The 26,529-nt window shown below is 44.0% G+C and overlaps 1 protein-coding gene across 2 annotated transcripts; it reads right to left on the bottom strand.

Moving 5' to 3' along the window:
* Window positions 1–363: 363 nt before the first annotated feature.
* On the bottom strand, window positions 364–23,561 carry tprg1 (tumor protein p63 regulated 1). Of its 2 annotated transcripts, XM_086223754.1 has the most exons (7): window positions 23,416–23,561; window positions 19,118–19,333; window positions 18,704–18,919; window positions 18,286–18,377; window positions 13,202–13,378; window positions 3,686–3,839; window positions 364–1,441 (listed from the first exon to the last, which is right to left on the bottom strand). In XM_086223754.1, exons 3-7 carry the CDS (start codon window positions 18,902–18,904, stop codon window positions 1,247–1,249), a joined length of 819 nt encoding a protein of 272 aa, XP_086079880.1. In that variant the 5' UTR covers window positions 18,905–18,919; window positions 19,118–19,333; window positions 23,416–23,561; the 3' UTR covers window positions 364–1,246. The 2 variants fall into 2 exon arrangements, with proteins under 2 accessions (XP_086079880.1, XP_086079879.1); XM_086223753.1 differs by lacking the exon at window positions 23,416–23,561 and having other exon boundaries at window positions 18,704–18,921; window positions 19,014–19,136.
* Between the last annotated feature and the right edge of the window lie 2,968 nt (window positions 23,562–26,529).

Genomic DNA, 26,529 nt, shown 5'->3' with positions numbered 1-26,529 from the left:
TAACACTGATATAATGTCAACCCCCCCCCCCCCCCCAACAGGTCACCTGACCACCAGTACTGGTAGGAGTTCAGTGACTATCAAGCTTCTGTAATGCTGTAGTACATTTCTAGCTGTGCATGTCCTGGTCGTCCTCCTCCAGCAGGAATACATCCTCCTCTTTGTAAACATTCCACTTTCTTTTTTTGTTTTATTTTCTAAGCTTCGTTTCCAATTCTTTGAATGCTTGCATTGGTTTTACACTGCCAGTGGTCAAAAAACCTCATTCAGTAGCTCACACGTTCACACAGTCAACGCTTGGTTTACCACGGGATGTTTGTGGAGAAGCTGCGTGAAGCCTGAAATCAGACCCTGATCACAAGAACAAACAGATCTTTATTAAAACGACTCACTGAACGACAAAGAGAAACACAGTTTGCCGTGTTGGGCTGAAAGCTGGGAAGTATTTACAGTAACAATTAATGTTACTTGCTGTTACCACCGACGACAAAACCAATCAAGAAAGCAGCGTAAGAAAAATGTCACAAATGTGTCCTGACTGATGCATCAAACACTGACATCTTAAAGCAGATGTGATTTGAGTGTAAACCAAATCAAGGAACAATATTTATTCACTAATAACAACAACAACAAAAAAAAAGAAAAAACCCACTCGGAACAATCCCGAATGTTGCAGTGAAAGCAAAGATCTGTATATTTATACAACTTGAAGTGAGAGTGAGATATAAAAGCCTGTAATTTGTGTCTGTGACGAGTTCAAAAGACAAACAGATGATACCAAAGGAGGCAGGTAAGCACACAAATTAAGGGGGATTTCCAGCACTGTACGCTCACTGTAAAAATACACTATGAAGGATAAAACTAAACAAGCGTGCCCCAGTGACTCCATGGGGCTGAGCAGCTCGGGAATGAGCTTTTACCAGAGAAACTGGGGGAGGAAGAAAGGAGTCCCGTTGAGAAAGAGCTGAATTACCATATCACTGAGGAGCAAATACAAAGCTCCTGGAGAGCAGCGGGGGATCCATCTCGTCAATGGCGCTGTTGAAATGTGGATATTTCTGAGCGCCGCGCACTGGTAATAAGCAGCCAAGGAGATCACACGGTTATTTAAACCTCATATGGCACATTTGAACAATCTGGGTTGAATGTGAAATAAAAACCTGCAACAGAGAAATATTTGGGCGATAGCTACAGACTAAAACCGATTTCGTTTAGATTCTGTCAATAAATCTGGGATGCTGACAGTCTAAAAGCCGATGTTTCCTCGAGCCATGCAGTAGCCCAGCTTGTTCTGGTTCCCGAGGAAAGACATGAGACCCACGTAAACCTCGATAAAGATGCTCTGGTTCAGGACCAGTACGCCGTTGGCCTTCCCAGGTACCGGCTTGATGGTGTGGGCTTTCTGTGCTGCGTCTTTCAGCTGCTCACGAAATTTCTCCATCTGTAGATGAGAGGGCAGAAGGATCCCGTCACAAAGCAAAGGTACTTCCTGATTTCCTGCGGCCTGCTTCTGTTAGGCTGGGATACAACCACTGACCAACTTATAGAAGGACGATAAAATTCAGTGTTTTTCTTATCTGAGATAAACAATCAGATGACGCGCTACTGTTGTGTAAATGAACAGATTACATGTACAGCATACATCATGCAACTAAATGACACGGTGTGTCAAGGTAAAAGGTTGGGTCTATTTTTTTGGGTGTAGGTAGACGATGTTTGTCAACAGAAACATGAAAGACGGCACTCGACGCTCTCTCTCTTTCTATCCCGTTGGTTTCTGGTTGATCTCACTGGTCGCTCCCTGCTGCCCGGTGACGATGCTTGTCAGATAAACGATGCTGTTTTGCAGCTGCCAAAGTTGTGATTTTGGGCCTGTCGTGTACATCAGCGAGTGCTAGCAGTTCTGCCTGCCCAGGGACCGGTCCAAGGTTCCACCCCCTCGGTTTCAGTGGATTTTGTCTTGAACGTTAAGGAAAAACATGCCAGTGTGACAGCAAACGCAAGCCGAGCTGTAATGGCTGCTCTCGTGCCATACGGTTCTCTGCGCTTGCTCAGCGAGGGTGAAAGCGACGAGTCATCAGTGCGTTTCCTTGTAGAACCGAAAAAAACAAAACAGCTGATGATGGGCGAACGGAACTGTGGGTTGTGTATGATGTGGTTTTGCTTCCCAAGATCCTGTATTCAAACCTGATGAACATTATTGTGGGCTGCTACACACAAGTCATGTGTTCGGACTTCCAGCGGCTCTCTATGGAGCCATGCAGGGCTGTGTGGTAGCGTGGCTCAATCTCTGGCTCCCGCATGTCTCAGTCAGTGTTGCATGTTTGAATGGGTTTTCAGTTAAATGCCTGAAAGAAGCTCTGTGGCTCAGACCAGCATAAGATATTAACACGTACTGATCTGTGTCATAAAACATATCAATCAATACTGCACTTGTGAGTGTCGAAGCATAAAAAGTGGCAGTTGCAAACCAGACGCATGCATTCAGGGCGCAGTCCATTCACGGAAAAACGTCGGCTTTGTACGTTTGGCAACTGCGTTTTAGGTTCAAAGCCCTGACTGATGTTCATCTGTCAGGATTATCTTGCTCTGTTATATAAACTTGTGTAAAGACACTTGTTTGCCACAGAGCTGAGTTCTACGAAGATCAGACATCCAGGGAACACGTGGCGATGCCGACTTCTGGGTTGGCCTACAAAAACCATCATCCCTGCAGCGCTCTATTAGTCACACCGTAGCTCCAGACCTGTTTTCTTCTGAACTCCTCATCAGGCTGAAATTCTGTGTGTTGCTTTGAAGCTACCCTTGAATCTTAATTGTTACATGAAGTCTTTTTTTTTTTAATCCAATAATTATGTAGAGGCATCTGTTTGATATTAGCTGATTTAGCTCAGACGGTATTTCTTTGTTTGAATAACACACTGTTGGTGTGCCATGACGCTGACACTGGACTGGGGTTCATGATCACGTGTGGAACATGTTGAGCAGTGCAACCATGCTCTCAGCCAGGAAGCGCATTTCTCCATGTGGTATCATAACACTGCATCACGTTCTTGGTACATGTGCTTCCACGTTTCTGAGCAGCAGCCTGAAGCCTGTCAGACTCTAATTTGACACAGTATGTAGCAGTTGCCAGTCAACATTTGTGTGCAATGTTTATAATTCCTCCTCCTCTCGTTCCCCGCATGACAGCGAGAACAGTGCGAATAACACGGCTGCAACCTCATGAAACGAATCCTTGTGTAACACTGCTGCCATTGCTCCACTCGCTCCTTGTCATGCTGAGTCTATAATTACTCACAAACATCTCACTTGTCTTTAAATTTCTGTGTAAGCTCGGCAATTAAATCATCCTTTTTTGTTTTGGACACATTTTAATTTGTCAGCACAATCAGTCCAAAGCGCAAAAGAAGTTTTCCTGCAGGTTTCATGTCTCTATTCATTAGCGGTGTCTGGCGTTCAAGCGCGTTTTATTGGATCAAAACTGATAAATGACACATGGATGAGTCCCGTGGGTCATTCATCTGAGTGTTGACTCACTTGCCAACACTATAAATCTCCTCACATTCTTTTCTTTTTAGTCACATCAGAGTTAACCTCATAAAACCGGCAGCTCCTTAGGACGAGATGCTAGCTGGCCCCAGCCTTCTCCTGGCCCATATTCTCCTTGGTCGCTTTGACTTACATTGCAGAGAGCAGAGAAACTCTCGTTGATGGTCCTCACAGGGTGGGAGGTGAAGGTGATGAAGGGGAGGTCTGTGGCGAAGGGGTTCCACCTGGAGATAAAGGAGGGTTCTCTCAGCCGGTCCCAGAAGATGCGCAGCCCCTCCCCTTCTCTTCTACACACGCCGAGATGCAAAAGACAAACCAGGAGTGAGCGTTTGAGTCAAGCAGGTGACAACAGTCCCATGTACACAGTGCTGAATGTAAATACTCTCTTAGAATACTGACACTTCAAAGGTGTGACCGTGATGACTTTATCATTTTTGGAAGACACTGATCCCGTTGCTGAGCAGCTACACATCAAAAGGGCTACAACCCCTGGTGTTCATATAAAGATCTGAAAAATGTACAAAACAGAGCTGAGGACTCGTCCAGACTGCAGTAACAGTGTCCCTGCACACAACCTGTCCCCTCACGGAGCTGCGGACGTGAACGGCACATTCTGATCCGCACAGGTCCGCCTTGTGTCTGGATAAAAGCACCGTCGCGTTTCTGTTTCCCGACAGATGTCAGTGAGAGGGTTTATGATCTACGTGGATGGAAAACACGGTTTGTACGCTGACAATTTATTGTTTTCCATCATGCGAGTCATTCAGTTCACGTAACACTGCTACAAACCTCTCAGCGATTCTCATTTCAGAACGTTCCAAATCACCTCTGAGCAACCGTGTTGTTTGAGGGTTATTGAGTATAAACTGGATTATACTGGACGATGCATTGCAGAATTAGTTAACTATCAGAATTCTGGTTTCACCAGGAAGTCACACAGTGTTGAAACTACATTGTGACCATCTTTGTTTCATGATGTTAACACCAGCTCCCATTTCTTACCAAGACAAGCCGACCCGTCTGTGTAATTAGAAAAATGAGCAGTGAGAAAATGGCACTGGTTTTTCTGGAGGGCAAATTCATAATGTGAGTATGATCTTATGGTTAGACTCCAAGATAATCCACAGTCTGATCATCATATTCTCTTTCTTCTGCCTCTCTGTCTTTACTCATTTTAAAGTAAATACTGTGGGTTTTAATGAAAATGCCCTGGGGTCACATCTTTTCTCGGATAAATGAAACCTCAGGAGGCTGAAAGCAAACAGACCTCTGAACACTCACAGATCCCGTCTTTGTCATGCTGCTGGTGTTGATCTACACGCGCCGAGGATCTTTACAACTCTCTGCTTTCTGATAAATGGGATCTAGGCCTCTCATGCAGTACCTCCAAGACTGTAATACCTGGGAGGAATGCAGTATCTTTGTTACTCTTCAAAAAGATGCAGAGTCAAAGAGAGTTCAAAATGCTCTCCTCAGCGTCCATATTGATGGTAACTCTATCCAACCTCTCACTGATATGTAGCAGGAATGATCAATATGTATGGTGAAAGTAATCGGCTCCATTAGATCACCAAAATAAAAGCTTGGTGACAAAACAAAACAAAAAACTAAAAATTGCACTCCACAACATCAAAAGAGGAAGCAAGAATGCCGTGGTTGATGAGAAACTCTATAAAAATGTAATTTAATAAACTATCATTATATTACTTACAAAAACTACCAAGGTGATCTTTTGAATCATCAATCTGAAACAAATCTGGCCTGAAGTTTAGTCATCAGTTCATTTACGTTGAAGCAAAGAGGCAGAAACTGCTGAAAACCTCTCAAAAAGCCAGCTGAGTAATTGTGATCAACATTTTCCAAATTTTCTGACTGGCAAGGACCAAACTGTTTATTGATCAGTTGAAGAGGTGATCAGAGAATGAACTGATTATAAGTATACTGTTGGCAACCAGTAGTGCCTATCACATGTTATCTTTTCATGTTCCTGCAGAAGCTGAAAACAGGTTCATTATGGCATCTTTTCCAGTAACTAAGCTCATGTTCTTGGGCCAACAGGTTAATTTATCTTCGATCTCTCTCGTTAGAGCATTGTGACTTTCGAGTACTCATAGATACACGTCTTGAGATGTTTTTCACTCTTGTGTCACTTCTTTGTGACTCCAGAAATCAGAAAGAGCCAGTCACGTACATGTTTGGCTTGAAGCTAATGGCGTCCCGTAGCCACAGAGTCAAAACAACAGGAGAGCGGACCAAAAACGTTCCACGTGCAGGGAATGTTATAGTTTATTTGTTAGTGGTTTACTGAGCTTACTGAGCATAAACCTGGATGAAAAACTGTTTGAGCTTGTTAAACTGACATTTTTGGACACTTTCCTGACTGAGACTCACAGTGAAGGAAAAAATGTTTTTGTGAGAACAGGACCTGTATTTTTTGAGTACCTGAAAGGCAAAAACACACTTTTTTGGGTAAAGTAGTGCTTCAATACTACAAGCAACACAGATGTTGCAGCGCAGGTGGTACCCACCGTGAACACTCAGTAACAGGTTGGATGGGTTCATTAGATGCTGTGCTACGCTGAAACATTTGTACCATCATGGCGTCGCGTGTTTCTAGGTCAGCGCTGCCACACAGCCGTCCTTGCTGCCTTTGTTGTTACCTCGGCGCTTGACGTGAGAACCCACAAACGCTCTGCTCCGTGCTCAGTAAGTGCAGCTGTCACAGCGTTCCAGAGGCAACTTGCAAAACATTTTATCACTTAAAAAAAATAGCGCAAACCGTTCTCGTGAAGCTTGTTAAAGAAAGCAAATGATTCCTTCCACAGCTGGAGGTGCTGATGGTGGCATTTGAGGTTGGAGTTTTGGTTTTTTTGGGTGAAATGTAATTGTGCAACATATTATCTATAACAGAGTTGCATAAAACGGCTGATGAATAAATCAGGATGCAGGTGATTTCCAAAGAACCTTCTGGTTTCTTTAATGATCTGTCATGCTGATGTGCTCATTTCACCACATACTTGCACAAGAGCATTTCCTGTGAAGCAGAATTAAACCCCTGAGGCTAAACAATAGCAGTGTAGCTCTACATGTGTCACGGGCCCGGTACAGGGAGGGGCTGCGTCATAATGCAACCGTCTCACCCCGTTTACACAAGTGCTTTCAGTGCTGCTGCTCCTGCTGAACATTTTGTGCAAATGTTGTGCAGAGAGAAAAAAGGGGGAGGGAAAGCGAAGAAAGAAAAAAAAAAGACTTGGTACAAAAGCAAAGCCCGGGCTAAAAGACTGATTATATTTCAGCAAAAGCGAGTGGGGATGGGGGGTTAGGTTTGTACACATTACCCTTTGTAAGCACACTGCGCTATTGCCGGGGAATAAATGGGGATATAAAAAAGCTTTGGTGAATTCCACAGGTAAGCTATCACTGGGAAACAGACCAGCCCAAACAGGCAGTGCAGGGCTGGGCTGTGCAGCCAGAGGCCTTGGAAGGCTTCACTGTGTTTATGTGGCAGAGCTGGGTTTGGACTTTCACTGCACCTCATCTCCATGCACTCGCTAGAATCCAGGAAGCAGCCTCCACGCACCATTCCTAGGCTTCCCAGGGTGACAATGTTTGTGTCAACAGAATTTTCAAAAATCACACACCTCAAGGAGGAAGGTGAGGAAGTGACCTTCCCTGTGGTGCTCGTCTTAATCCAGCATGCACAAAACGTACACATGCATAAGAGAGACACTGTATTCTGAGCTTCAGGGCAAGTGATGAAAAATTCCTCCCTGGGCTTTCAGGCGCTTCGGACTCGTAAGTCAACACACAAGATAAATAACAAGCCTAGCTACAGCTGTCATGGCAAGTGTCCCACATTGTCTCTGAGTGAACAAACAAATCTGGTCTGATTGCTCAATACAGCCTGCAGGTTTGTCAGCTCCCCATACGTGCACCCATCCAACGATACACTCCAGCACTACAAAGAGGGACAGAGGGAGTGGAGTGGCAGCTAAACACACACAAAAGAGGAGCTTACCTGTTATGCACACTCTGCCTATATCATTCATAAGGGTTCTTACTTTATTCATGATGAAGCTGGTCTGAAGTCTACACTGTACAGCCATGTTACATGTCAAAATGCTGTGATATGGTAGCTGCAGGCTACTGGCAAAGATATTTCCACCTTGAAAAAGCAGCGTCCACAAGCTGAAGGCTGCTCCCAGGGTGTATGGATTTAGCTCAGTATGCCAGGATGTGATTTATTTAGGGGTGTTTACTAATTCATACTGGGAGACGCCTCAGTGCAGACTCTTGTCTTAATCTGGGCTTTGTTTTTAGAGGACGTGAAGGTTTCATTTTGGTATGAAGCCTAGTGAAGATTCCAGCTGGAGGACCGTCCCTACGCAGGCTCGCTACGTAAGAACGACTGGTTGATGCAGACCTTTAAGAGCTCTCTCACTCTCTCTCTGCTGTCATTTCAGCTATGACGCGCGTTGCCCACCTCCACCTCATCAGCCGTGTCAGGGCCAATTTTGTTAGTAAAGCCCGCCAGCTTCAACATTACCTCTGCATGTCTCTCCACCAGTTAAACCTTTCAGTGCTGCACGTGGGTGCACCCGTATTCTTTAAATCAGAAAAATGTTCTTTTTCGAACGTGCATCGGAGATCACAACGATGGTGCCATTCCATCTTCGGCAGTGATGTCATACTCCACCAAGCAACCGGCAGTATTCAAATTTGAAAGCAACATCACGTAGCATTTTTAGTTTAAACTAACAGCTTTGACTTTAATCGAAGGACCATAAATCCAACACTTTGGTTTTACAACTGCAACGTAAGTAAGCTACGGCATGTGGAATGCTGGAGCTCTGCAGCCCCTGCCGCTCAGAGCTGGTCGGCCCTCATCAGACAGCCTCCACAGCAGAAAGAACACGTGAAATCAATTTTACAAATCGGATCCAACGCACATTTGGAGGCGGTTCGACTTAAGATGTGTTTTGGTTTGGACGCTCTGTCTTTTGCATCACTCAACACGCAACACAGCGTGAAAAAGTGATGTAAATGCATCAAAGTGAAGCTAAGTTAGCCAACAAGGGCACACAAGGAGGACATTACAGAAAACAACAGACACTGAAATGAAGACCTCTTGAGGGACGATGCTGGATGGAGACACCATCTCACACAAGTTTGCAGCGTCCAAGAAAAAAATGTAAAAAAACGTAAAAAGGGATGTCTATGTTGTTACCACAGTAACCCTTGTCGGTACGTTGGCAATGTCTGGACATAACTAATTTGATCTCATCACTTGCAAACAACAGCGTGGGCAGAAAAAGATGTGATTTGACAGACAAATCAGATGGGCCTGCAGCCTCAACACAGGCTTTTTCTGCCTGTATTGAGCCCTTAATTCTCCTCGACTGAATCTCCGCTCCACTCCGCACCTCTCGGATACCTGCATCTATATTTGTTTGCTTCACATGACAACAGTACTGTGACTAACAGGGTTGTCAGACGCTTACAAGGAGCAGTCGCTGTTACAGCGACCATCACAGGAATGAAAACATTCTAACTGAAACATGCAGAGATGATCTCAGTGTAATGTGTGAAAAATCTCCCATTTGAGTTCTCCGTCGTGTTGGGAAGGACTTTCAGCCACACCCACTGGGCCTCCAAGGTCAACTGGAAAGATTTTGATGGTAAAAGGTCAAGGTCACGACGGGCATACGACTGTGATGCTGCATTTCAGTTTTAAATTCTACAGATACGTAAATTTACATGGAATACTACAGTTTATGTCATGTCAAGGAGAATCTGGCAAATCCCTGCAACGCGGTTGAGCGGAGGATCATGTGATGAGGTATCACACACATCATTAAGCTGATGAGATTTGCAGTAGCCCTTATGTAGGGACTGCCCCCTGCTGTTAGAGAGTGTAAACTGCTCTGCTTTGTGAGCTAAAAGATTGTAAAGGACGTCGACCTGGAACTAAACCCACCTGAGACTACATGTTTTACACATGCATTTATGTTCGCTGTGCTCACAAGTGACCTTTATCTTAAAAACAACAGTGAAATAATCCTACGAGTGGCAGCGCGGTGGTGGCGGCTGAGGAATGCATCCCTCCCTCTGAAGACAGAAACACATTGGATCTGATGAATCTGAGTGCATTTATGGGATTATTTTTGGGATTCTTTCCAGCCCTCATGAACAGAAATATATACAGTTTTTTAGCATTTTACTGAAGCATCCTCTGGTGGGGCTTCTCCTAAACCTGCACACCCAACCCTGTCAGACAGGAATTTAAAAAAGTGATGATGTGCTAGATAATTAGTTTGTCTAGACAGTTTGGAAAGAAGGCACTTAGAACACAACCTTCCCCACAGATGCAGGAGATGCCGTGCTTTTTCTCTCCGTGGGCACACCTTGAGATTTTGTGATGAAAACAAAGTCTTCATGACTAAAAATACAGACCCTCCCTTAACACTTCCAGCTGGCATCGGCAGGGTTTTAGGGGGTGATGGGGAACGCGAGCGCACCGATGCCAGATAAGATGCTCCATAGTGGGAGTCGTCTTTGCTGTGGGAACACTGGGGTCAAACGTTCAGGAAGTGCTCTGTCAGTTCCTTTAAAAAAAAAAAAAGTCTTAGATTACACAAAAGTGCAGTCATATAAAGCATGTTTGAAGTTGAACATGATATCTTGTGAAAGCTTTATGCTCAATGTCATTGACAAAGGAATCACTGCAGGATAACACAGAAGAGGGCCGGTATTCGCTACCTTGTATAGTAAAGCATCCGGGTATCTTAGGTCACGTCTCACGGCAGAAAAGTCCCACTTGCCCGACACAACCGAGCGCTGACGTCAGCTGTTGTGTGATCATCCATCAGAAGATCAGATGAAACAGAGAAGTGACGAGACTGCCGCTGCTGCCGCTGCCCCGAGAGCTCGCCTCTACTGAGGGTGCACACTGACATCAAGTGGTCAGATGGCAACTGTCAGAGGAAGAGTCAGCTGTCACGACTGAGCTGCTTCCACCAGACATTTGGGTTGGGGTGGATTCAATATCCGCCTGAGCTGACTGAAGTTTCCAAACTGAGCACGGTTTAGATACTTCAAGCACTTTGTATTAAAACTTCACTTTATGATTTCTCTCACCAAGCGAGCGGTGAGCACGGTACAGCTCTGACCTCTGCAGCCTACAGCAGCAGCTGGCTGCTGAGGACAGCGGAGCATCGAGAGACCAAACACCAAGCCGAAAGTTAAGAGAATATTGGGTACACCAGATATCGAATACAATTGTCTCTGCTGGATATCTATCTGGTTCATACAATCCAGATTAATTCAAGCCTCGTTTAGACCTGGGACTACCATGTATCCTGATCCAACAGCAGGAGGACCCCTCTGAGGAAGACCAAATTCAGAGGTGGTCTATCTAGGCTGCAGGAGGACACACTCACAGAGGAGTGCTGAAGAAAATGCAGTTCACACTCATATCAATCAGCATTATTATTATATCTGGAATTATTATATCTGGAGTTACAGTCCGAGAGCGTCTCTGGGTGATGCGGCTCTTCTGCAGTCTGCTCTGTCTTTGTTAACTTGCCTGACTTTCACGTCCTGTTTTGATCAAACTTAGAGGAACTCAGTAATTAGAAACCTTCCCTCTGTTAACACAAATAAGCGGGAGGTTCATCCACTGTCAACCAGGCTTCCCCTCTGCTTCCACCCGTTCTGCATCTGTGTGAGACTTCAAGGTGGGCCCCTCACATTTCACTGTAATGAACACGGTAGAGGAGAGACGCACATCAACAGTTCTCGTTTGGTTTCCTTTGCGTTTCCAGCAGAACAGACACAGGAAGTAAATCCCCAGCGGCTCAGAGGAACAACACACTTGGTGTTTGCTATGATAAACTGTTGCAGGAACAGGAGGTAAATGAGAGGCGTTCACATGTTGCCACTTGACAACAGATGTGTACACTGTACTTTCCACTTGAAACGCATTTGAAAATTAAATGGAAAAATTGAGGCGTGTTAAAGGTAACTTCATTTAAAGCAGGTGCCGAGCAAAGCTTGAGGAGTTTTAGCGTTCCCACACTCAGGCTCTCTCGCTGACACTGCACTGCACTGGTGAAATCTCCGACATCTTTAGTCTTCAAGGTATCGGTTCTTGAGGCGTTCCTACGAGAACAACAAGCCAACGCTTCCTGATTCACACTCCAAATCACACCATTTTACCAGAGAGGTGAAGTTGTAGAGGAAAGGTTAACACCGTAGCGTCTCTGAGCTTGTGGGCGCTATCGCTCGGCCACCAGCTCTGCAGAGATGCGAGTCACCTTTTGAGGAGCAGAGTGGTATAACGAGACACGTGTGGACCGTAACCAGCTCTGTATGGACTCAATCACCCAACAACTGACACTCACGCAACAGTGGCTTCCTTCCACCAAGGAGGGTTATTCAGATAACTTCCTCAGCCTTATTTTCAGGGTGACTCAGGAGGTAAAGAGACTCGTCTAGTAATCAGAAGGTTCCTGGTTCGATCCATGATTGAGCCCTGATCCGCTCCTGGTGCCTTCCCCATCGCAACTAACACACCAGTGTCAGTCGGCTCTAAACTCAGGAAGGCCATTCACTCTTTTACTTTTCTCTCACACTAGTTTTGCGTGCTACCACAGAGGTAGGGAGGTCTCATTTTCATAAACTGCAGATCACTTCCTGCCAAAAGTACCAGGCGAAGACAGAATGACCTAGACGAGAAAAGAAGACACTTCCTCAGGGAGCAACCGGGAGGAAGAAAGAGAAGGAGTAGTGTTTGAGGCTCCAGTCTTTCTCACTTGAAACTGTCTGACTGTCCCGTGTGTCTCTCACAACCGTTTTATGTATAATTTAACGTAATGTGCTGAGATAAAGCCTCAAATAAAGGCTGCGCTCTCTAAGCTCTTCACAGCACATTACATTTTATTCATCAAATTAGTTTTAGTTGGTTTGGTATCCCCTGAGCCATCTTTAAAAGGTTCAGATGAAAGGACTACATTAATTTTGCCACTAATCAGTTAAGTGACAGCTCCAAGTGACAGCTTTGCACTCCCTACCCCCCCCAAAAAAACACGCTCACTCTTCGCTGTAGCTCTTTCAGGCCTGTGTAGCCTGCCCTGATCCCCTGCATGCCCACACCCCACAGCCCCCCACCTCATGTCACTGGCTTCACTCACAAACCCACTCACTCTACCTCTTTGTAAATCATAAGCTTGCAAACTTCGGAAGACATCAAAGATTATTCCATTTTTCATGACATCTTCAAGTTTGTTTTGTACATTAAGTTATGAAACATTCACATACTGGCTGAAAAGTCACAAAAAGTCAGAACTTTATAGCAAAAGGGATTTTTTTTGCTTTTTTTTTTTTGCTTTTGTGAAGCAAAGTAGAGCTCTGAGCAGATAATTAGAGCTAATTTTTGTAATTCTCATGGCAGAGATTTATTTTTTTAATTAGCAACTAAACCCTACAAAGAGCAATTTGAAAGTCGTCTTACTGAAAATTACTTAAAGACAGGATACTGGCGAGACGGAGCCAGTGAGGCCGCCTCCTGAACGCCGCGGCGCTCTGCAGGCTGTTTACAGTACGTGGCTATGAAGATGTACGCACCACATTCACCTCTGAGGAGACTTACTGAAGCAGGGAGCGCTTGGGGAATGTGAAGGGGCCGTAGCAGAGGCGATCCACGATGTTCAGCGGGATCTTCTGGATTTGGTCGCAGTGGAACATGACGAAGTCGTACTTGAAGACCAGGAGGAACTTGTCTGTGATGACAACCAGTCGCTCCTTCTCATTGTTCCAGTGATCCACCCTGAAGCAACCAGACAGAAGAGTGACTCCTTTTGTTCACGCCTTTTCGACCGTCACTGCATTCTTTACCATGGTTAATCTACTGTAGACAATTCCACGTGTCCCAAATCAGGAGAGGACATTCCATTTGCAGCGTGACATATTAGTCTTCTATGTCCCCATGGTTAAAGTTACCATGTTACATTTCAGTACTTCTATCACGTGCATGAGGGGCAGAGAGAAGTCAATAACCTAACGTGTCTTTCAAGTCAACCTCGCCCAACGATTGCCAACCTCTCGTCACGACTTGGCGGGAGTTTGTGAAGGAGAGAGGAGGAAATAAACCTCATACTTTGATTTCTTTCGAGTAAAAGACAAGAATCAGACAGGAAAGTACAAACTTTGCTCAGGCAGTGCTTATTAGACTGAATCCTAAATAACTGGTGTTATATAGATGAATTCATCTAAATTAGCCACAGAAATGAATTAGAGGCAACGATGGCACCGAGAGAGGACCTCTGACCACAGCGACACAGGAAGTTACGCAAGGCCCAACAACCTCTTTCATCTGCTTCCCTTCATGTTTGACAAAACCACTGAGCGCACTCAATGACTTCTTCTTCACGAAGAAGTGAATCTCTCTGGGCGGCATGGCTCAGGGGTAGAGTGGCCATCTAGCAACCAAAGGGTCGCTGGTTCGATCCTTGACCCCGGTGACCATGTCGAAGTGTCCTTGAGCAAGATACTGGACCCATAATTGCTCCTGATGAGTAGGTTGGCGCCTTGCATGGCAGCCTCCACCATCAGTGAGTGTGTGTGTGAAAGGTGAATGAGACGACACTGTAAAGAGCTTTGAGTGCCGCTAAGGTAGATAAGCACTGTATAAAATTGAGTCCATTTACAAAAGTGACAGAGCTCCTTGTAGAAGCTCAACCACCACATAGGGTCAAGGGTCAAGGGTCAAGGGCGGCGTTTGCCACCACTTAACAGTAGGAGAGGATCTGTGTGTTTGTTGTGTAGAGCAGTCGCGCATAGTTTTGTAAAGGACTTTTGAGCGACTCCTCTTGATGCAGTACGCTTGTGTAAGTTTGGGGGTTGAGACTTTGTGGTAATTTTAGTTTGAGCGTACAGATTTGTCTGACATAATAAAGGCCAACATAATCTTTGGTTTGTTTTCTTATATTATTCTCATTTGTATTGACATGATTTTGTGTTACAATACTGATAAGTAATAATAATAATAATAAAAAAAAAGTATTTCAAGAGTATGAAGGACAAATCCTTGTAGGAATATGCAAAGTTATCTTGTTAACTTATAATTATGCAAAAGTTATGTTGCGAGTAGTGAATTAGCAGTCCACAAGAGTAATACAGCAAACTACTGCATTATTTTGGAAAGTAAAATGAGTGATGTGTAGTCAATTACTTTCGTGGAGCAGCAACCTTCAAAGTGGCTGTGACCGGTTCAACCCAAATGTGGTTTCCTCTAATATTATTGGAAATTCTGACAGACAACCATTATTTAGTGTTGCTGAATTATGCATGTGATGCATTCCTCTTCTGTTAATCAGCAGCGGTTCACAAGATGATTAATAGATTAAAAACTCTCCTAATAACAGATGCAACTGACTTCTGTTACACAAACTTCTCTGCATCTTTTCTCATTGTTGCTCCGGTGGAAAAAATGATCTTCTTTAATTAATTTGCTTTCAGATGAAATGATGAATGAAGGGAAACCAAAAAAAAAAAAGAAAAGAAAAGAAAATTCACTTTTTGGACTTTTGACCTGCTCTCAGCTCCCGTCGACAATGAAGCATAATCTGTGATGAGGAGCTGTAAGCAGACTGGCTGTTAGTTCTCTTCGGGAGGTTACTTGAAGTTAATACAAAAAACATGTATAGCAAAGCTGCTCAATTATGTACTATAAAAGCTTCCCAATTTCCAAAAAACGCCCTTGGCAAAGATCATACAATATGCATGCAAGTATTTGCAGTGCAACTCGCTGAATTTTTACCAACAGCAGCAGCAAAAAAAAGAAAGAAAAAAAAACATAAAATTAAAAGAAACACCTCTCACAGCAACAGCCCAAAGTCTGCTTCACTAAAGTCTGCCCACAAATGTGTGTCTTATTAAGAGCAGTCACAGCACACATCACTTCACACACATACGTACATGCTCCTCCTCACCACTGAACACACAGCTAATTCATAGTGGCATGGATTCTCTAGAAGTGGCTCTCTTCCTTACGGCCCGCTGAGCTGAAGGCACGTAGCCAACTCCAAGTGAAACACTCGGGGTAGCTGCTAGCAGCTGTAAGACCAGAAAGACGGTTTCCAGAACAGCTGAGGCATCATGGGAAAGGTGCGGGTGAAGGGCTTCAACTGTGCTCCTGGAGTGAATTAACCTGGACTGGGTACAGGCGCCGCCTAGACAGAGGTGTTACACAGATGCAGGACGGTGTAGGTGGTCTGACGCGCGGCTGGAGCTCGATATCACAACACAGCTCCAGTCATGGAGAAAACACTCAGGCCTTCAGCGACACACCTCTCTGAGGCTGCACGCAATCCTCCTACAGTCTGGGAATTTACACATGCACACTTACTCTAAGATCAATATCCTGCCTGTTAGCCTAGCTTAGCATAAAGACTGCGAGCAGAGCAGGGTGACAGCGAGCCTGGCTCTGGCTAAAGGTGAGAGGCTAACTGGTTGAAATGGAAACAAAAGCAGGGAGGATTTCTCGGATCAATATCTTAAAAACCCACGAGGCAACTTCTGATTCTGTGTGACTTCAAGCTAAAAATTAAATTTGACAAATTAACTGATCGAGCATTGACTCGTTCCTTCTCTCAGACACTGGCTGGCTCGCCCCCCCCTCTCCAGTCTTCATGCTAATCTATGCTAAAGGCCTCTTTGCTGGACAAGAAATTCAAGAAATTTAATAAAAAACAAATGTAAAATTTGTTTTTTTTCCTTTTTAAAATGACACTAAAATAACGCTTTTTCTAAACAAAATAAAAAAAAAGCACTGATTTTTCAAAGACGACTTTCATCAAATCAAGCAGTTTGCGACAAACATTCATTCAGGACTGCACAAAATACATGAAAGATAAAAATCAAATAAGACATATTTGAGGATTTGCCCTCTTTTATGACTTCTGGTTGCTGGATTCCCTCCCAGAAATTCAGCTGCAGTTCCACTGAAAGACGGTCTGGGGTTTCCTACAGCAGCCTCTGCAGCCATGATAACTGTGGGCCAAATGTAGGACAAACCTGAACGTGTGTTGGACAGGGCTGCAAAAACGGCATGTATTATTCATTCTCACGTGGCCAGCCTTTTAAATGTTTCCTAAAAGCTCGTGCAGGAGTGATACAACGTGACAGCTGCAAGTGCATTTGGTAAATGTCCTCCAGTCACTTTATTTTGCTGGATGTTGAGTTAGATCACTTCATCTGGCCAGACTTGTGCGATATTCTTGGAGTTTGGGGTTTAATGAGGACATTTGTCTTAGAGTGCAATATCATCTGATAGAGCTTCACGGGTCCGGTAAGGCGGAGCTGTAATATTACAGTTATGAGGGGCCACTCCCGACATACAGCATTAATTCTGGATTATGAATGAGAAGCAGATTAAACCGTAAAATCCCTGATGGCGGGTGAAAAACTGGTAAACTTCTGTTAAAGACAATAAAAAATAGTTCGTTTCTGTCCACGGACCCTCTCAATGGTGTTGTCAGAGACTAAATATTCAAATCACGAGAAAAAAAAAACGACATATTAGATTGTGAAAATTCAAATTCAAAGGCGAAGCAGCACTGCCGCAGTAAACGCACAGGTCAGACAGTCTGGTGTTGCCAGGTGAGCTCCACAGCTGCCAGCGTCCGGGGCACCGGGATCACGGGACGCTGGCAGCTGACACGAGTCACACAGCATCACTTTGGACTGCTGGCAGAAGACGTCAGCGCGTCACAGTAAAGGTATTTATCTTGCTGCGAGAGGCACCGGGTTGTCAGCTCACCTCTGAGCACGGCGAGAGCGAGCGAGCGAGAAAACCCGAGAGCTCGGCAGCGTCTTTAGATGTAGTTTCACGGCGCAACTGTTTATTTTTGTGCTGAGTATTTATGCTGATTGTCTGTTTATTAATTGCCTTCCCGTACATAAAGAAGCTACATCTCTCGTGCTGTCTGTTAAGCCATAATGGATGAACCCTCCGTGATGTCACCCAGAGGTTTACTGCACAAAAACAAACCGTTCAAATGGGTTCGATCCCTGCGATATTAAAGCTGGAAAATTAAATCTTTCTGACAGCTCGACTCTATACATGCGCTCACCTGTTGCATTGTTTTATCGGTTTCTCATGAACTGTTGATAGGCCAGTGACAAACCCTCGTCCTGTATCCACTGATTCAGAGTTTTTGTATTACTTATAAACGATACAATGTGAAAATCAAAGTCTTTCTAAGTATATTTGTCTAGTTTGTGGCGAAAAAATATCACTTTACACTTCATATGAGAAAGAATGACTTACTGCATTGTCATGTATTATAATTTGCTTTGTAAAATCTGAAAAAAACAAGCTCTTAACTTCCTGACACGCTGACGTTCTCATGAGGTGATTCTATCCTAAACAGAGCGGAGAGGGAATGAGTCGTAAAACCTCGACTCAACTTAGGATTGTTCGTGTTGTTGTTGTTTTCACTCACGTTTGAAATAAAGGTCAGAGGTTAAAACTAGCTGAAGATATTTAAATGTGTCACTCAAGAGCGTACGTCTTCCATTGAAACTTCAAAAATCATAAAATGAATATTATAGCCGGAGAGACTTCAGGTGTTTGCAGTGTGGTGAGGGGTGCTACAGGAGCTCCACGGAGTCCCACTTGGTGTGGACGACGCTGCAAGTCAACACAAAGATGGAAGTGTAACATGGACTCACTCAGCCATCAGCCAAATGCTGAGAACGCTGCCGCCTTCCTGTTCATCCACCATCGCTTCCACGTCCTTGACGGCCTGATTCAGGGTGCCAGGCTGGGGAGACACAAATGCACCAGTGTCACTTTCTGATGGGCCACTGTGACAGCGACCACGTGTGCAGGGAAAAGCTAAAGGGCTGAACTCCATATGAAGAGGAGATGCTACAAAAAAGAAAAAGTCAAACACAACAATGAAACACACACACAAAAAAAACAAGCCAGATGACATTGACTGGAAACAAAGCTGTGTGACAGAGTAATGAAACACACAGCTGAGCAGGCCAAGCAGGACATGAGGCCCCTGGTGGCAGACGTGTCCTCTGCCTCTCCGTGAACCGGATACACTGCTCACATCCCTACAAACCCTGGCTTGCACTTTACCCTCAACACGAAGAACTTCTTCAGCCGGAACTGGTTCAGAGATGGCTCTGCCCCGTGGATGCCACCGTGCTGGGAGAGGGCCTCTTCGTCCTCCGCTGCCCGCCTCTCTTGGTCCTCTGAGCGGTCAGCAGGCGGACTTTCCTCCGGGGCGCAGACGGGCTGCTCCTCGCCGACCGCTGGGTCATGCCTGGTATCCGCCATGGGGCTCTGCAACACCTCTAGAGGAAGGATCAATGACAGTAAAGCGAGGCTGCTTCCATCAGGCAGTACAAGCGTCCCTGCTAATGTCACTCATATGCGCGCAACCCACGGGAGGCCGTTGGCACCAGTTCCTCAACTGATTTCCCCACAATCGAAAGTGAAGCTGCTGAGCAGCCCCTCATTGTCAGAGGGTGCGGAGGAGGGTGTACTCACAGTCCGGGGTTCTCTCACAGTCGCGGCAGCAGGTGGACAGGAGCCAGCAGCGGCAGGCGCATCACTTCCTAGTTCCGCCGCTGCATTCTGTCTCAGGGCGTAAACGGCTGCCGCCCCCGCGGGACTGGTTTCACCTCAGCAGGTGCAGTCCTATGAATGGGATTCAGATCCGTCCGTCCGGCCGGCCCAGCTGTGGCTTCGCTTTATCACGTAACCCTGCACAGAGGAACATGGAGGGAAAGTGGAAAACTGGGATTTAATTGTCTTATTATTTATACATTAGCATTAATGAATATACCAGAGAAGCCTCGGTATAACTCATTTATTATTTTTATTCCTATTATTATTAGATTATCATTTTACCCATGTCAGGAAGAATAAGCTTTGTGTACATTGTAATTCAAACTAGTCACTAGCACACCGGACAGAATTTATTAACATTTTTATTTTTGCTTTTCATTACTTCTGCCTTCTAATAACACCATCTGATATGATTCATATTCTTCTTTTTTTCATAAAATATACTTCAGTGATTTGCATATTAGCTTTTCCACATTCCTAACACAAGGAAGTGGTATTTGAGTATGGTTTTTGTAGCTTCATGCAATAGACATGCCCTTTTTTCCACCTTCTGTCGTTTCCTGGTTAGAATAAACAACATCATAACTGCATGGTTGCTAGTGTCCTGCCAGCAAGCTACACCTGTAAACACCTGGCTGGCAATCAATCAATCAATCAATCAATCAATCAATCAATCAAGCAGAAATAATGATTTAATCGAGTCACAACCAAAATTTACTCAGTATATATTGTTAGCATTAGCTTAGCCTCTCGAGGCTAACAACTTCTTGCTCTTGAGCAAAAAAAAAAAAAAAAGGTTAGAAAACATAAATCTTGAAAAAAATTAGAATCTTAAATCTAGAAAGAACGCATCAGCACACGTTCATTACAGGGTTATAATGAAGGTGGACAGTGAAACTGTCAGCACGAGCAGATGAAGTTCAGGTTTGACAAAATGTTTTATTTAGATCCAAGAAGAGCTGACATAGGAGGGAAATTATATTTAATATTTGTTCTCACACACACACACACACACACACACACACACACACACACACACACACACACACACACACACACACGTTGTCTCTGTGTCCTGCCCAGGTTCTGCTGAGGTGTATCAGCTCCGGGCTAACTACCACGTAGCTAAGAAGCTGAGCCTTGTCTCTGTCAAATAAATGAATAAATAAATATAATGCTGCCAGAATACAGCGATCAATGCAGGGGAATTCTGCGTTGCTCCTCTGGTGTGAACATCTTAATGTTGTTTTGTAACCTGTGCGGAATGCTGAGAAAGAGAAGTTTTCAGTTCAAATATTTGATTGAAATGGCACATGAAACTGATACCCATTATATTGAACATCATCCTGGCCTTTACTCTGAAGTAATTTTGATCTGAGCAAAACTGGATCTGTCCTTTTCTGTTTTTTTTTTTTTTCTCAACCCACATGATCCGAATAATTATAATTTAGGTTGTATTTTTAAGACTTAGTGAATACTGAGAAGGCTTGACGGCTGGCCAGATTAACCTTTCAGATTTGTAGATTCTATGCTCCTGTGCAAGACACTCTTTACACGTCTTATGATAGATTTAGCACGCTATGAATTTCCTCTTTAAAGCTTATGTTCCTGTCTTGACATCTTTTCCTAAAATACCAGTGAATGGCATTCATGATTCAACTGGACAATAACACAATCAGGCAATTGTGGGATGAAGCAGATCATTCAAAGCAAATAAGATTTTTCCTCCCACAAATCCTTGAATAGCTTTGCCATTTAAACATCAGTCTGTGTGTATGCTAATGTTTTCTGACATAGCATACTGTAAGGCCACTTAGTCCCAATCACAACCCTGTCATGGAGCTCTTCCAGCGCCTTGTTGGAAGTTTTAAACCAATCCAGTTGTAATCTGCAGCTGTCAAAGAAATGTCGACAGATTTCTAAAAGCGTTCTCTCTGCACGACGGCTGAGCTACTCCCACGCAGTGCAGGCTGGGATTTTCATGGTCTTCAGTGTCTTGTGAATGGCCAGTGGCTTTCAGCCAGAGACTGTATGAAAGAGTGGACATAGCCATACGTCCTCGATTGGTGTTTGGACCTTTTGAAAACGGAGTTAAGAATTTTAGCCAGCATCATCTTGTGTTTAGCAGCAGTCGCTGACCTTCCCTGTTTGTCATTGGTGGTCCACTGACAGGAGTTTGGTCGGTGTACAAAGTCAGATTCTAATGAGTCGCTTGTTGCTCTTCAGAACGAGGAACCGCGATGCACAGTGGGTGATATACTCCACGGAGTGACCGGCGTCAGGGACTCGCTCGCTAAACCCTCTGAGAGTCAATCTCACAAAGTTCACTTGAGTTTCCCAGGGAACTGAGACAAGGCTTATCATGGCGGCAGGAAAACCTCGAGGGCATGTTGAAGGAAATGCGTCCCGTTGGATGAGACTGTGGTGCTGGAGGAGTACGAAGTGAGACGCCGACAGGCCATCGAGGTAACGACCTGTCGATCACAATGTAGCCCACCCTGAAGCATACCTCTGCTTTCGTCTGAAGGAACACGTTTCCTGAGGTAATAAGTCGAAACTTTCAAGACTAAACAAAATTGCTTCTCTTTGCAACAACTGGAGTCGCCCCCTGCTGACCATCAGAAAGAATGCAGGTTTGAGGGATGTCCACATTGGTTTCACGTTTGACACGGAAGCTTTAACACTTTATGATTTCAGTCTGGATCTTCTTCTTTGTTCGGCAATCGACTGTTTGCTTCTGTTATATCTACAGTTTATTTACTTCCTGTATGAGCTAATAACGAATTTCCTCTGCTGCAACAGAAACAGCTCTCGACTTTCATTAAACTTTGACATGAACCAACATCCATACTGCCGTTCTTTTATTTGATTTTGTGATGTGTCAACAAACTGAAAGACCAACACATAATTGGATCATAAACCTGGTGGTAATTTTCTGGAAGTGCCTCAGTTTAATAGCGCCAGAGCATTAGATTTCTGCCTCTCCACGCTTTACGTAAAGCAGTGAACTTAGAAACCCTTTGCCCCGTGATGCATCACATCACTCGGAGAAGCGCGGATAAGAATAATCCATATTGTTGTATCTAGGCCAAGTAATCAACACTGCATAACTGGAAGTATTCACTGTTGCCAAGCTGTAAGCGCATCAGTTGGTGCTGCTGTATCTTCTCAGCTTTATGCCTCTGCCTCTCTATGCATTCTCGTGTGTGTGTGTGTGTGTGTGTGTGTGTGATATCCAAAGACATATATGTTTAGCACTGATGGGCTTATCATAAATTAATGACAGGTTAAATTATACATGTCAGCATTGCACATAGTGCATTACAATGACTTGAGAGTAGAGCATCGTGTTTTTTTTCCTTTGTTGCTTAGTGCAGTTAATTTTCACCGGTGGCTTATTATCATGCACACTATGAATCATATCTCAGCCTGTTTTGTCTCTGTATGAGGTTACAGATGGACCGTAAATAACTTTACAATTAATAGGAGTTTCCTCCAAGACAACACCTTTCTACATAGGCCCCTAAACGCCCGGCCTGCCACCGAGTTATCATTTAAATGGGCCGCATCCATGTAACGGTGGGTCAAATGCGTGACGTCATTGTGGCCAACGCAAGAAAGTTAATTCAAGACAAATTCCTCTCACTTCATCAGGGTTTTACAGCAATTTGTTGTTTTTTGTTCTCCATCCTGCAACTTTGCTGATTTGGTTGTTGCTTCTCATGGCTGAGAATCATGAACGTTTTATATCAGGTGGAGGCGTAAATTCTCAACTGTTCTGCACCAAGCTAACCGTGTCACCGTATTGCCATAATATATCAATGCTCAATGCGTTGTGTGTTTTAGCTGCACCTAAGTTGCCCAAAAAAATAAAAAAAAATCATTAAAAGTAGACATAAAATACAGTGAACAACATGACATGAGCTCAGTGGACTCTAGAGTGTAATTCATCTTCCCTCAAGAAAGATCGTATTATCGGTGTGAATCATTTCAACTGCATTTGCTTCTTTAAATCTCTCAGAGATTCTCACAACATGCTGATTTACTGAAACCATTTAACAAGTATATTTTCAGTGTGATTACTAGCGCATTTACAGCGGAGGCTCTTGAACTCCCTGTTGGCTAAAACAAAGTCGAAAAATTAATTTCCCAGTGTTAATGAGCGTTAATAATCGTAGAACTTGCTAATGGGACAGTTTCCTGACTGAACCACTGACCTGTGTGACACGCTAAGTCAGGTACTCCTTCAAAGAATCTGAATTCTTGCTCCGTCAGGTTAACTCAACATAAAATATATGTTGATTAAAGAGCCATGGAAGAGCTGGGAAGGGGGTTTTGCTCAGCTAGCATCTTCACCTTCACACTATGCAGGGATGGAAAAGTGGTCTTGATTTTAAGAATGTGTATGACCCAAAAAAATATGGTTGAGTGAAAGAAATTTGGCCGAAATTGTTAATTTTCATTCCGATGAAGTTGCACACCCGTGGAGATGCACATGAGCTGGGTGAATCTGGGCCAGTTTATCCGCAGCGAGATGGCATCAGTTGACTTTACAGCCTAACTACACACACACAAACATGTCTGGGGGCATCCACCGTCCAATTTCAATGTTTTTGGTAGGTGGAAGTAATTCCATTACGTCCCAGCATGTTTGTGTTTGTTTATCCATATCGTAGCAAAGCCTGATTCAATGCTCCTGAGATATCACACGGGATCAGCAGATGTTGCTTGGACCTCCGTGACCCTGTAAGTTCCACAGTCATGATCCGTGTGTGTAGTGGCTTGCTGAGGCGTAGCAAGACTGGCAGCTTCTTTTTCCCCTGCTTAGCCCGTGAGTAATGCTCAGACCAGAGTGCGGGGGCTGGGCGATGAGGCTTCATTAACTCAGCTGAAGCCCGATGAGCTGGAAAACCCCTAACCTTCAAAGTTTGAGCCCAGCAAGAGCTCTGCAGAGGACTTAAATTTCATGGCAAATGGCCTGAGTCTGCAAGGCATTGTTTCATTTTGACCATTGATAACAGAAAAACAGTCTTTTTTTTTTATTACATCCATTTCGTGGTTTGAAGATTAAGCAAAGCCCCATAATGACAGAAGATAACAAACACATAAAAGTACGAAGGCTAGCATGTCCTCATTTAAAAATTCAATTGATGAAAAGGGTCAGAAGAATGAAAAGCTCACGCACGCCTTTCTCATAATATTTTATCTGGAGTTAACTTTTGCATTTCAGTTGAACCACTCTTAATTCTTTCAGACAGTCAAGTGCATCTCAGGACAACTGTATGTTGTCTTGAGTTGATGATGATGTAGCGTGGGAGAGCTGCACATAGTGACCGCGAGCTGACCACAGTGTTTACTGCCCAGGAGCTCCACTTCCAGATGACTGCAGACAACTGCTTCGCTTGACCTTGGACGTTAGACCGGCAGTCCAAACCTGACCTGTCCAGTGGGGTTCATGGGGGCATTTCAGGTCAACGATGGGAGTTTTAGGAGACACAGTTGGATGTCTGGTGAGCCTGAAAGTGATATTACACGCATAAATCAGAGTGGCATGCAGTCATTATTTCTCAAATATAAAAGGTTAGTGGCCTTGACCTTCTCCACAGGAGCATAAAGTTCACAGGAACGGCTCATGGTTCACAGGCTCATGTCTGGGGTTAACAGATGGCACGTAAAATACAGCTGAGTGCAGCTTGTAATACACATATAAAGTAGCAACTACCAAAATAAAGGTTTATTTTAAAAGTGCATTGTTAATAGTTCAATATTGTGGATAGTGCAGTTGCTGGCTTTTTCGCCGTATCTTCCTTGGAAAATCAATACATAAAAGTTAAGTAAATAGTGAGAGGCCAAAGACCAAAAAATCCTCCTACAGTTATGGACAAGAAAAGTTTTTTGTCAGATAGAAAACACTGCTCCCTGCTTACAGAGGAAGAATGTTCATCCCTCAACTCACGAATCCACAGGCAAGGCCATTAGCATACGTTAGCTTTGCTTAGCATGGACACCGGAAGCAGGAAGAGAGCGATAGCCAAGCCTTCTAAGCGTGGAATAAGCAACAGGACAAATAGGCAGAACCTCTGTAGCGCACAAAGGAAGGCAGTTCATCTCAGTGTTGATGGTCTTAAAATGCGTCAAGTGTCTTTGCAGGGACTTTTAACTGTAGCAGCAGCTGCTCAGGTGCAGTGGCAGTTTAGCAATTGCTGATATATAATTACTGCTCTATCACAATCATGAAACCCTGATTGCTACATTTGATCTTGTGAATTCAGCTGCCTCTCAAAGTAAACTTTCAGGTGAAATAGTTGTATATTTGTAACTTTAAAAGTACCTGAAACATCCTGGTTGTGTTTACAAATTTCCAAAGTCAGGAGAATAATCGAATGGCTCCACACCGGCAAGTCTGGAAGCATTGTGTTTTCAGGTTGTGTGTTTGTCCCATTCTTGTTAACGCAATACTGCTGGAGGGCATTGATTCAAATGTCCACTGGGATCCAAGGATGAACTGGACAGAATTTAGTCAATGACTTTGACTCCCTGAACATGGATTCAGATTCAGAAAACTTTATTTATCCCCGTGGGAGGCAATTAAGAGAGCGGTACAGTTTGTCACATGGGTGGTAATATTCCAATGCTAAGTAGTGAATAGCGTTTCAAAATGACCTCAACGTAACCACAGTCATAATTGGAGTGAGACATAATCATGTTGCCGTCGTCATCAGTGTTGGCTACACGCACATTTTTCTGCATTTTTAGCAAGAAAACGCACAAAATGTACCACTGCAGCAACATGAGAGGCATGTTTCAAGTCAAATTCCAGATTTAAACACCAACAAAGTTTGTGCGAAAGTAGGGCGGCGTCTTCAGTCGTCAGTCAAGCTTTGCTCTGTTGCAATGTGAACAGAAACATGAATGGAATATTCCTTATTTAAACACCTTAATTGACAAAGTATCTCATTTAGAGCAAGGTTAACAGTTGAATTAGCGTCGTCCGTCGAAACAAAGCCAGTGTCTCCTCACGTAAATCCCGTATTTCCAGAACGCCACGAGTAAAAAGATGAACAGCAATTAGTTCCATGTCAAAATTCAAGGTCACTGGTAGAGACATATCACCAGAGCATATAAACACAACGCAGTTATGACTAGTTTATTAAAGGGCTTTCCTCCAAACTATATTCATTTCATTGTCACGTTTTAAAGGTTGTGCTAAACCAAATGACCTCGTGCAAGGATGGAACTGCAGTGCACAGAGAGAGAGAGGTGTCAGTGGAGGGACTTTAATCTGGAGCAGCAGTCCAGCACATGCAATTCAAAGGGACATTTCCACTGTA

This window comes from Aulostomus chinensis, chromosome 14 (assembly GCF_037954235.1).
Source record: "Aulostomus chinensis isolate RoL2024-O1b breed Wild chromosome 14, RoL_Achi_v1.0, whole genome shotgun sequence".
Taxonomy (NCBI): Eukaryota; Metazoa; Chordata; class Actinopteri; order Syngnathiformes; family Aulostomidae; genus Aulostomus; species Aulostomus chinensis.
The sequence above is the reverse complement of the archived record's forward strand: the minus strand, read 5'-3'. Positions and strand labels throughout refer to the sequence as shown.